This window comes from Toxotes jaculatrix, chromosome 6 (assembly GCF_017976425.1).
Source record: "Toxotes jaculatrix isolate fToxJac2 chromosome 6, fToxJac2.pri, whole genome shotgun sequence".
Classification (NCBI taxonomy): domain Eukaryota; kingdom Metazoa; phylum Chordata; class Actinopteri; family Toxotidae; genus Toxotes; species Toxotes jaculatrix.
Genome location: NC_054399.1, coordinates 3875652 through 3887347, shown reverse-complemented (window position 1 = coordinate 3887347; position 11696 = coordinate 3875652). Strand labels below are relative to the sequence as shown.

Here is an 11696-nt window from a genome sequence, read left to right as displayed (position 1 = left end):
AAAATAAACCCGTATGAAATGTCTCCGCTGTTTCTGTTGCATCCCGTTCATATTTATTCATTTATTCAGTTCATTCAGTACAAGTGATTGGTTTAGAAATAAGACAACACATGAAATGTTTTTATTGAGCATTTCCAATTTATAGGCATTTCGACCAACCTGTATCACAAACAGAAGTAATTTCACAGATGGGCACAGACTGTCAAATATTGACAATGCGGCTTTAGTCTCTTCACTTAAAAAAATATTTCCATTCCTTGTTTCTAGTGACTTCACTCCCACCCTTTTCTGTGTCTACAGTACATATAGCGAAAAGGAAAGAAAATAAGCTAAATAAATACATACCGTTTTAAATACAAAGGAAAAACTGTAGGTTTGAATTACACCGCCGGCTGAGGTGTCGCTGTAGCTACAACACAGCTGCTTATGGCAAAAGAGGTGGTGATGATTCTGTCACTTGCTCAGTACCTGATGTAGTCATGATTACAAACTGACTGTGATTTGAGGCAGCAAGGAAATGGCTATAATCACAGAGGAAGAGTTGACTTGTGATTACTGGCCTGTCTTTAACCTGGTCCGCGGTTCGTTCACTGTGTCTGAAGCTGGCAGGTGTTACGATGAAGAGCCCTGATCGATATCTCTGACGCGTGATTAGCATTTTGAAGAGGTGCACATAATCTATGGATAAGCTGTGGTGTAGCTCTCAGGATAGGGTACCTAATGCAGGCACGTCAGGTAGGACGACACCTGGACACAGAGGTATTGTAGTGGTTCAGGTCTCCGCCTCTTAAAAGAAAAAACACTCCAATGTATCAGCAGTCAAACAGGGGAATAACTAAATATTTCAACCGTGTCTCTAACATAAAATCTCAGCTTAAAACAGATAGTAAAAGCAGTTCCTTCACCATGTGCTGCTGATTCAGTTTTAAGTTTGTCCTCACAGTGGGTGCACCCCTCAGGAGACTTTAATGGATTGTAGAAAAGGTGTGACCCACAGAGGAAGGGGGGAATAAACGAGCTAAGGCTCGAGCTAAATAGACAAAAACCAACCATTCGACATTTAACAACAAAAAGGCAAGGCAAACTGGGATGGCTGCGGAAAGTACTGCGTTTCAGGTTCTGCCTCTGAACCACAGAACCTCTAAAAGATGGGTTGGAGGGCAGTGATCAGCAACAATCCAGTCTTCTTTCTCTCATTCATCTCATCTCATGATGAGAATACAATTCTCATGATAAAGCCACAGTCCTGCCTTCTCTCCTAGCGAGCCTCTGTTCCACCTGCATGTGTTAATGGTTGGTTTTCCCCTCATTGAGGGTTTTACTTCAGACTTTCTCAAGGGTTTCCAGGGTTTTCTGTTCTGATCTAAATGTGTATCTAACCTCTGTACATCATAAAAATAAAACACTACTACAACTACGCCTCCCATGAGGCTTTAGTGTGCACTTCAGGCTAAGACTGCTGGGAAATGTTATCTAATGCTAAATTCAACCTCTAAGGGAAACCCAGCTGAGTTACAGGCTGTAGAGGAACAGAGGCTTCCTCGGGAAGGTGGACAGGACTTCAGCTCTTCGGCTCTTTAACTTGTCACTCATTCTGTTGGACACACACACACACACACTCTCACTCACTCACATACACAATCAGAACTACAGTCTCTCTACAGCAGCTCAACCGAATACAGGTATGTACAGAGCGAACCGTAAAGTCTTTTGTCCAATTAAAATCCAGATTCTGGCTTGATGAACAGGGCGGAGAAGGCAAACGCCAGAAAAACAATCCCTCCAATGATTGTAACTGTGGAAACAAAGCAAGAAAAGGCATTTCAGTTAAAAGGTGTTTTCCAGTAAGACAAACAACCAGCAGTCAACAGGAAGATGAAGCAGACTAACTCATAACAACACTACGTCCCCAGGCTGGCCTCAGGGCTCTCTGACATCCTCCATGAGGAGCTGGAAGAAGTTAAGGTAAACTGTCCGGGCTGCCCTGGTTGCCCTGTTACTACGACAACACTGACCACGTTAAGTGACGTGGAAAAAAAAACAGATGGATGATCATTTGAGGAGGAAGCAGGTGACTGACCTGCCTGGGAAACTATGCTGTAAAAGCACGTCCCTCAAGTCAAACACTGTGACCAAGATCAATCAACTCACTGAGTCGATGACTTGTTGTGGTCCTAAGCCCTCATAACCTCTGTTCATGCAGTACTGTGAAGTTTAAGGCTGCAATGATGAAAATATGAACAGTATCAAAAAAAACAACAGTGACAAAACTCACCTGTTCTGACAGATATTTTCTGGGCGATCATTCTCCCACCTATCACAGCCAGTCCCGTACACAAACAGTGTCCAAGTGTACCACCCACTGCAACTCCAAATGGATCCTGGGAATTAAAAAAAAAAAAAAAATTGAACCGTGTGTTAACACAGCAGAGTTGTTTACAGTGTGGCAACAAAGGGTTTGTTTGTAGACGCCTGACATGCTGCAACATGTTTTATGTTTAAAGCAAACAGATTTGTGTCGTAGAAGAAATGCGACAAACCTCCCGTGCAGCTAGAATAATGGTGGTCAGCTGCGAGCGGTCCCCCCACTCTGCGAGGAAGGTGAGGGTGAGGGCTTGGATGAAGATGGGCGAGATGAAGCCGTGCCACTTCCTCTGAGGCAGGGCAGTACCTGATCCAGCCTCCACATCGGGGGTCCCGTTGGCCAGCTTGGACCGCTGAAGCTGGGCAGACCACGGAGGACAGAGTGATTTTACTGAAACACTGGATATGAGGCTCTCGAGCTTACCTGCTGAAACAGGTAACTCTGTTACATTTCACTCTCGTATGTACAGTGTAGAGGAGACTGTTTTAGGTTTGATGAGAGGTGTGATTAGTCATCTGGGATATTTTTAATTCAGTCTACAGTACAACAGGTATGTGCTTCAACCGTTGCTTTTCTATCACTACATGCAATAGTACCATTTCAGATAAGTACAAGGTACAGAGGAGTGTCCACCCATAACAGGTAGGACTCCCAAGATAACTGACTTGAGTTCAACCCATAACAGCTCCACTTGAAATAATAAAAAACACCATCTTTCCATGCAGCCTGGTGATTTTTAAATTTTTTAAATGCATTGGATAACAGCCGTATTCCCTCCTCCCATGTGCAAGTACCACATTATCTTCTTCTGAGAAGCAACACTGTGATAGAGTTTTCCTAGAGATAAAGCAATGTGAGCCACCTGTGAGTCAGCAAGAGACAGCGCTACCAGTCTGAAACAGTATCCACACATAAATTATGTATGTTCACTCAGTAACTTTTACAGTCACTGTGGACTTTTATGATTTGATGTGCAGGGGATAAGTCTTTCTTTTCTGGGCTTTACAGTACAAACGTGACCCACCTCTTCATCCTTCTTCTTGATCTCTGCCTGCACCTCCTCCAGCTCCTCCTGGCCTTCATCTGGACTCATTCTCAGCCCCTCTCTCAGCATGCGTACACCAAAGATGGCAAACAGAGCAGTAGACACGTAGTATGTGTAGATTCTGGGGATGATGGTTGTGGCATAGCCAAACAGCACTGCAGAGTGGTGGGGAATTATTACTACATTATTATACAGAGAAGAAGGAATCATTCTAAAACCAAGTAGCGAATATCCATATATATACTAACCAGAAAGACAAGTCATGACTCCCAGGGCCAGCATAGCACCTGCCAGCACAGTGAGACGGTTGTAACGCATGGCCATGATGGCTGCAATGAAGAATGTCTTGTCTCCCAACTCTGAGACGATGATGACAGAGATAGAGGCGACGAAGGCGTGAATGAAACCCAGGTTTCCTTTAGTGGAGCCATCTTCAGAAACTGCTGGGCCTACTGGATGGGGACTTGGCGCTTTCTGCAAAGAAGACCAACACATGAACACACAGTGAGAGTCCGCTGAGTTGCACACAGTTTGTAACGGGAGTCAAACTTGTAGGTCTGTCCCGGCTGTCTCAACACGGCGGCCGCGTGCTTCAAGAACATCACCGAAAACGTAAACAAAAACTGGTGGTGCAATTACAACAGCGAGACCCTATCATGCTAACACCCACCCGTTTTCAACCGCATCTCCACCTCCCTTCAAATCTTTGCTTTGCTGGTCATTTTTAGGCGTGAACAGTAACTTAACCCACTTGAGCTGAATCTGGAACACAATGTGACATGTCTCTGTTAGCATGGAGGCTAGCTCGGAGGTGCTAGGAAGCAGCGGCGGCATCGGATTAAAAAAAAATCTGTCACCTACCGACGGCGATAAAAGATTTAACGAGTAATAATGGAGTTCAAGCTTTTACCTCTTCTGGTGGCTGCTCTTGGACAGATTTGTGTTCCTCTGGACTAGCAGCAACTCCGACCGACAACAACAACACGGCGGCGAGCGGAAACAAGACGCATACTACACTTCTATCGGCCCGTCCATGTCCTCCGCCGACCATGAGAGGCATTATTGCTTCCGAAGCACTGGCCGAAGACAGTTTTGTTTGTTAGTTTCTCTTCCGCGAATCACTTGATATCACCGGCAACAAGACTGGCTAACTTCATATTAGCATTCTGTACAAAATCAGGGACTCCTCGGCGATACACGTCACGATCAGAGAGAGCGAGCCAACTCGAGAGAGAGGAAGTTGGAGTCTCGCTGCGGCACTGGGGAGAAACCCAGAGAGATGATTGGACCGTCCGACGAATGACGTGCAGCTGTAAAACTGACGTACGCACAGGAGCGTCCAGTGATTGGACAGTCTCACTGTCAGCAATAAATCTGTTCAGCTGAATTTAAAAACCACTTCAGTAATACAAGAACATAATAAAAAAACAAACTATCAAAAAAGATACTAATAAAAAGAATCGATCTTAAATGTTAATAACCTTTTAAGTGTAAATGTATATCTATTTGCTTCATGTTTTATTCGGTGGTTGCAAGAACCTCTGACCACTTTAAAAGTCTAAACGTTCAGTAATGCTTATTTTACGATAAATGTTTAAACGTAAAAATACAAATGGTCTATCCAACAAATTAAAGTAACTTTAATCAGTTTTTCAGTCAAAGTTTGAGAGTAAATTACATTGCCATCTAGTGGATAATCCAAATCCTTGTGTAAATTCCAAATGTTCACCTAATGATCAAAATAAACAAGGCGACAAACAGTAATTAAACATGAAAGGCATTTCATCCATGACTCAGTTTTCTTTTTATTGAGTATTGTGCTTATGTACATCAAACTTGATCTTATTTTGCAGTTCAGAATTATATATATTAAAAAAATATAGGCAGAGGAAACATATTATTACGTGACAGTGCTTAAAACAAAAACAAGATCTTACTCTAATGAACTGTTTCAGTCTCTAAGAAACAGCCCACCTTTCGCCTGGAGAGACATATGCTGTGGAAGAACACTCCTGATATACCTCACATTCACACCTGGGAGCTCTCAGCTACATCTGATGTTGTCCTGTTAGCTACCGAGCAGCTTCGAGAGCATTTTATCAGTCAGTGCTGAGAGAGAGGTGAGTTTTATTCCTGCACATTCAGATCCTCAGATGTGTCAGACATCTGTCGAGGAGTTTACTGTTTCCAGAACAGAATAACAAGACATACTGATGACAACTATTCAAAATACAAAAGGTATGAATGCTTTTCTATGTCTTGGGTATGACTCATATTTGCTAATGTAAAGGTCATGACAGAGCTGTGCTGCCAGTGACTGGTTGAAGAGCACATAAAGGGCAACAAGCCACCAGGTCAGTGACAGGCCTCCGAAAACCACGCTCAGTGAGATGTAGATCAGCAGCTCAGCAAAGTAATGTGGGCACGAAACCAGCTCAAACCAGCCTCCCTTTGGCTCTCTATGAGCCAGTGTCTCCACTGTCCCTGCAAGACAACAAACAAAACAATACATCAGTAAATTTGTAATTGAACAACAAATTAATGTTTTAATGCAATTTATGTTACTATTCACAGTAACAGAGTCATTGTATATCTGTTAAACTAAAGCTGCATTAATCAAGTTTTCAGTCTCTTTCAGCTCACTGTTTTGGTTTTCTAGCCTCCATCTCCACTTTCATCATTCTTGTTTTCAGACACAGCAGGCAGATGTTGTCAGCAAAAGAAAAAGCTCTCATGAACTTACTGTGCATGTACCCACCAGCAAACAGCCGACAAACTTAGCTACTAGCTAGTTAACAAAGTAGAGCATCTAGTAGCTAAAGGAACACACTGAAAGACAACTTCACAAATTTACCTGACTTTCCGATGCGAAGCCCGGCCAGTAGGACCATGGACTGATGCTGCAGCAGTGAGGCCGCGATGAAAAGTGCAAATCCAACCAAGTGAAACCAGTCCAGCTGAGAGAGAAGGGTGCCGGCCCCTACACGGAACAGCACAAGCATCAATACCACAGAGTAGAACCGGCGAGTAATATATGTAGAGAGGTCTAATTTCAGTCTAACCTTTTCCCACATGATCTGAGCAGAGCACCGTCAGCCCCAACACGATGTAATACCCCAGACCGAAGGCATACTGAACCACATGCATGGATCCATCAGAGAAAACACTGACAAACAGACACTCCAGCAGCCTCCTGAGGGAGTGGGCCCAGAGGAGCAGCTGCACCAGGATAGTAGACAGCTGTGGGACTGCAGACAGGACTAACATCAGACACCAGGATGAATACAACAGGAAGCTTTAACAGAGCAGAGGGATGCCATCTATGGTGGCCGAGAAAGGCCACGCAAATGCAAAAGCCGCAACACAAATACAAAAGTGTTTGAGGCTTTTGCGTTTGTGTTGTGCCGTTTGCACTCGCGTGGCCTTTCTCGGCCACCGTTGTCAGCCTACCTCGGCTATCAGTGCTTGTTACACCTGTCAACGCGTCTAATATCCCTGTTAGCCAGGACGGATGTGACTGATGCTGAAATATGAATCTCAGGTACAAGGCCAGAAGGAGACCATTCCAACAAACAGAGACGGCATAAAAGTGCCAGAACCACCTGAAGGAGAGGAAAGAAGCAAGAATTAGTAAGTCATGATTTTTCTGTATGTTCAAAGAAATTAGCATCCTCTTGTTTGAGTTTTTAAAATCGGTTAGATATATTAGAATTGTAAAAATTAGATCCAAATAAGCTTGTGAAATGATCTCCTAGTTAACAGCTACCTCTTAGGGACGTCAAACACACGCAGCCAGTCGTCCCGTTTGAGGTTTTGTTTGGTTTTTCCGTAACGAATAAGATCCTGAAATAACACGTAAAGACGACATGTTTCGCGATTTCTCGAGATTGTGTGAGCACCCAATGCTACGAGGAAACACAAAGCCAGGAAAGACCAGAAAATATTGATAAAGCTGAAGCCGACTGAGCTCCAACTCATCTTTGAGTTCTGCGGGTCATGGACATTGTTTTGTGCAACACAGAAAAGGGACCGGCGGGAAACGCTGGCATCTGTTCCGTGGGGAAATCTGATGGGAATGCAAAACAACGATCGAATCGTAATAATCTGATCAATTACCAGGCACTGGTGAGAAACACGGTCTGAGCAGCGTCCACGAGAAGAGATTTGGACTTTGCATTCAGACCGAACAGTCTGGGGAAATGGTGCAGCAGGTGGCAGCACGACCCTGCACCACAAGCTCGCCTCATAAACATGGAGCCAACATGACAACATGGACCGCTCATAAATATTCAGAATATTTCAAATTACTCCTGAAACCATGAGTGATAAAAGTTGAAGTTTTTGTTTTATGCCGTACCTGCCACTGATCTAAAAAAAAAAAAAAGGTTATGTCAATGTGTGGCGTACATCCCACCAGCCATGACCGATGCCTTTTCAAACATGCATCAGTTTGACTCTGAACATACAAAGTTAAAGGCAGTAGTGGAAGAAATACTCAGATCAGGGCTGCAATTATTGGTTATTTTTGCAAATCTAATTAATCTTTGGTCAATAGAATGTGAGAAATATTATCATGGAAGACCAAGAAGCAAACATTCACAGAAACTGGAACCAGTGCTTTAATTAAAAAATTGCTTGAAAAATGGATTAATCATTAAAATAACTGCTGATTACTTTTTCGTCAATTGACTACTGGAATAATCAGTTAATTGACTAATCATTTCAGCTCTGATTGAGCTTCTTTACTTAAGAGAAAGTAACAGTTCTTGTTACAGAGCATGGCCCAATTTGTGTTATGCGTTATATTTGTGAGCTGGTTTTAGTTGGTAGAAGTGGACGTGGACCTGATTGTTGCTACTTTATACATTATTAAGGAATTTAATTTTTAGCAATGTATTTATAATTTATGAGTTCATTATGTGTTTTGTTTGTAAAACATTGTCTGCAAAACCACTTATAAACAACAGCTCCAGATAAAGTGGAGGACAGAGAGGAACATTTCATTCAGAGATGAGGTGGAGCAGAAGCAGAAATACAGGTGCGTTTGTGTGCATTTGAGTTGAGATGTGTGTGATTGTTCAGATCAGTTCTCTGGATTCAAAATCTGCATCACTCCATCGCACTTTGATCTTCATGCCAGTGTTAGCAAACAATCTGTTGAGCTGACCTCATGGCCTCTGTGCTTCACTCCTTCTCACTTTGTGCTGAGCTTTCCACTCAGATGCTGACAAGTCGTCTGTGTGTTCCCTCTCTGTACAATGTAGTGATGTGTCAAAGGAAAAGAAGTGTTTGTGTGAAAGACTTGGTAAGGCCTTTGAGGCATTAGATTCCAGGATGCCTCTTAGAGGAACACGGTATCCTGTCGGAGGAAGTGGGGACTGTTTCCTGCTTCCCTCCCTTCCCTGTCCTCAGTGTCCTCCTCGTTTTTTTCTGTGCCAGGTCCTGGACCCTCTGCAGACCCCCCAAACACTGCAGAAACTTCTTGCTTTGCAAACAAGGTGGAGTTTGTGGGCATTGGACCATAAAAATAAGATTTGTGTTGAAAATACAACTTGGTGGGTCCAGATTCAGACATGGATCCAAACTATGAGAGAGCTATACGTTTTGGCTTAGCCCAAAAGAATGAGACACACAGAAGAAGTGATTGATGGCTCTTTACTCTCTCCCCTTTGTTTCTTAACAATGGAGTGTACAGCACAGCCAGAAGCTTGTGCGTAAACTGGCTAAACCTACGTGTTTTCGTGCTCCTACTAACAAACCTCAGAGATACTGCTGCAGAAAGGAAGAAATTACAATAGAAAGTGTGACAAGATTGTTGTCTGATTATCTTAAAATCCCGTTTGTCTGCAAAGCAATAAACAGCTTTGTCCCACCTGCATTTCATAACTCCTGTCCCCATCCCACACCGTTAAAGACCTGTTATTGTCTGACCCAAGGCCCACGTTATCCTTAAATCTTTGTAACCTGTACACTTTTCTCACTCTGTTGATGCTTTTAGGAGTCAAATGAAAGCACACTTTTACTCACTGGAATTAGCTGAGCTCTTACAGCTGTCTGTTAAACATGCTTAGCTTAGCATTTGGACATCAAGCAGGGAAAAACAACTAGCATGGCTGTTTCCCAAGGCTTATAAAATGCCTACTAACATATATTTTTGTTTAATCCATACAAAAATCAATTATTAGTTATTAGCAACAGGATTTTCATTTTTAATTTTTTGTGTCCTCTGTTTTCTTTTGTTCTGTTTTTCCATGCTCTGCAAATTGCTTCAGTTCAGCACCCTGAAAACTCAGTGTATTTGATTTTTTAATCGTTTCAAATAACATACGAAGAGAAGTGACACAGTTGTGTAGCTGTACTAACCACACTAACACTGAGCTGTTTGGTCGTTTTAACTTGATTTCAGTCATTTACTGTGTCCTGAGACATGGATGGTGTTTTGGACATTACAATATGTGTCAGCGTTGCTACTGTTGCGGCAGCATGTTGTCTGCTTTGGCCTGTCTGACTTGTGTATCTGTTGTTTACTGTGTATGAGTGACTGAAACTAGTTTCCCCAGTGGGGGAAAATAACGTTATGTAATGCACTAATTTCCTTTATGTATTTCTCCTTTGATTTGTACGTCAGTCAGGTCAGTGCCGCACGCTGTAACCTCCTGTTCCAGCTGAGTTGCGTGTAGTTCTTCTCTTGTCTGTACAGTATTTTTCTGTCAATCACAACAATGCAGAGTGAACACACAAATTCAACCCCCCGTCTCTCTCTCTCTCTCTCGGTGCACCAAGACTTCGTACCCATTCTCTCTGTACTGAATTGTGGGACATTGACCTTTCAAATCCCTCCTGTGATCTCAGAGCAAAAACACAAAGGGTTACCAAAACAATTCACAGCTTTTTATTTGTGAAGACTTTTGAATAGGAGTTGTTTTTAGATGTGATTTCAATGCAAACTGTGGTTTTTAGTTTACTTTTAAAGAGACTGACTTGACACAGCTCGCTATAGAAATTAAAAGCTGAAACAAGTTAAATGTAAACTTTGTTTTAACAGCTTTTTCTTTATGTTTTGGGACTATTCATTGCTGTATCAGTATTTGGAAATGTAAAGACAAATTCCTGCTTTAAAAGTGTTGTAAACATATCGAATAGACATCACTCATGTCATGTCATTTCTAAAGATCAGTCTCCAAATATAAAAATATTTTATAAAACATTATGTTCCACACAACCTCAAAATTGCTGTTTTTCCTTCCACTGTGTTTCCCCCCACATACTTTTAAAATAATCTTTTATGTTTCTCTTTGTCTTCAGATGGGCCAGAGTTCAAAGCAATCACCTCATATTGAGTTTGGAAAACAAAGGCAGATAGAAAAATGACAAATGTTTTCTGTTTCCATCTTTCCAGAGGTGCGCTTTGTGTGGAGTGCCCTCCAGGAAGTGTTAGTTAGGAGGAGGGTAGGTGGTTTAGTAGGCAGGGAGTCCCTGTAGGAATGACCAGGCCAGGAAACATGTGGATGTAGCACATAACAGACAACCCCATCATCTCCCTAAACCCTGCTGAATCCACGCCAGCTTCAAAACACAAACCTCCTCCTCATCATCATCAGGTGAAGTGCTACCACTCATCACATCGAGGGCAATTGTGAGTTCCTGTGAAAAACATGATCATCATCAGGGTCTGATGTTTTCTTTTGAGTTGCACTGCTTTCATTTTTCCAAGGTAGATCTTCTACAGTGTGGACTTTCATCTGTGTTGTGCTCCCTGCCTCCTCGACATGTTCAGGCACTGTCCCAGATTATCCAGCTCTGATTTGCAAACCCTCATCTTTGGGCATGCGATGCAATCTTATCCATGGATTGATTGGTCCAACACAAATAACTCGGATTTGATTTAGTAAAGAAACTGTTGGAGTTAATTATTGTTACAGATAAAGTAAATATACTGGGTGATTTCAACTGAACATTTAATAACATTTCCCGAAAACCCTCTTTACTGACCGTTTGTCTCTTTGTCTGTCCTATGTCTCCTTGTCCTCACTCTGCATGTATCTCTGATGATGATAATGATGATTGGTGCTACTGTCATTGCTGCTGTTGCTGTAAATAACATTATTACACCTCTAGCTATCAGTGTTATTACTATCATTGTCACAACCAGTATGACAGTGCTCGAATACAACAGTATAAACAGCTGTTCCTGCTCTCTCTCTGCTCTCTCCCCCTCTCTCTCCTCTCTCCACCATTTCTCTTCTCTCAACACAAACCCCCCATTGGTTGAGAGAAGAGTGTGGT

General features: G+C 42.5%; 2 protein-coding genes across 2 annotated transcripts; both read right to left on the bottom strand.

The window, feature by feature from the left end:
- Positions 1-99: 99 nt before the first annotated feature.
- On the bottom strand, positions 100-4655 carry tmem165 (transmembrane protein 165). Its single transcript, XM_041040951.1, has 6 exons — positions 4321-4655; positions 3659-3884; positions 3390-3565; positions 2541-2723; positions 2276-2381; positions 100-1795 (listed from the first exon to the last, which is right to left on the bottom strand). The coding sequence occupies exons 1-6, from the start codon at positions 4468-4470 to the stop codon at positions 1719-1721; spliced, it is 918 nt and encodes a 305-aa protein (XP_040896885.1). The 5' UTR covers positions 4471-4655; the 3' UTR covers positions 100-1718.
- A 547-nt stretch (positions 4656-5202) lies between these two features.
- srd5a3 (steroid 5 alpha-reductase 3) lies at positions 5203-7409 on the bottom strand. The gene is made up of 5 exons (XM_041040558.1): positions 7177-7409; positions 6861-7012; positions 6473-6658; positions 6265-6390; positions 5203-5894 (listed from the first exon to the last, which is right to left on the bottom strand). The coding sequence occupies exons 1-5, from the start codon at positions 7386-7388 to the stop codon at positions 5635-5637; spliced, it is 936 nt and encodes a 311-aa protein (XP_040896492.1). The 5' UTR covers positions 7389-7409; the 3' UTR covers positions 5203-5634.
- Between the last annotated feature and the right edge of the window lie 4287 nt (positions 7410-11696).

What these genes read in the sequence shown, in the direction of transcription:
- tmem165 (XM_041040951.1), bottom strand. Translation starts at nt 4,470, where the DNA reads ATGCCTCTCATGGTCGGCGGAGGACATGGACGGGCCGATAGAAGTGTA. An exon ending in AGTCATGACTTGTCTTTCTG is followed by an intron (nt 3,566 to 3,658) that starts GTTAGTATATAT and finishes ACCACTCTGCAG; the next exon opens with TGCTGTTTGGCTATGCCACA. An exon ending in GAAAATATCTGTCAGAACAG is followed by an intron (nt 1,796 to 2,275) that starts GTGAGTTTTGTC and finishes TTGTTTCCACAG; the next exon opens with TTACAATCATTGGAGGGATT.
- srd5a3 (XM_041040558.1), bottom strand. Translation starts at nt 7,388, where the DNA reads ATGAGTTGGAGCTCAGTCGGCTTCAGCTTTATCAATATTTTCTGGTCT. An exon ending in AACAAGCACTGATAGCCGAG is followed by an intron (nt 6,659 to 6,860) that starts GTAGGCTGACAA and finishes TCCTGTCTGCAG; the next exon opens with TCCCACAGCTGTCTACTATC. An exon ending in CTCAGATCATGTGGGAAAAG is followed by an intron (nt 6,391 to 6,472) that starts GTTAGACTGAAA and finishes TGTTCCGTGTAG; the next exon opens with GGGCCGGCACCCTTCTCTCT.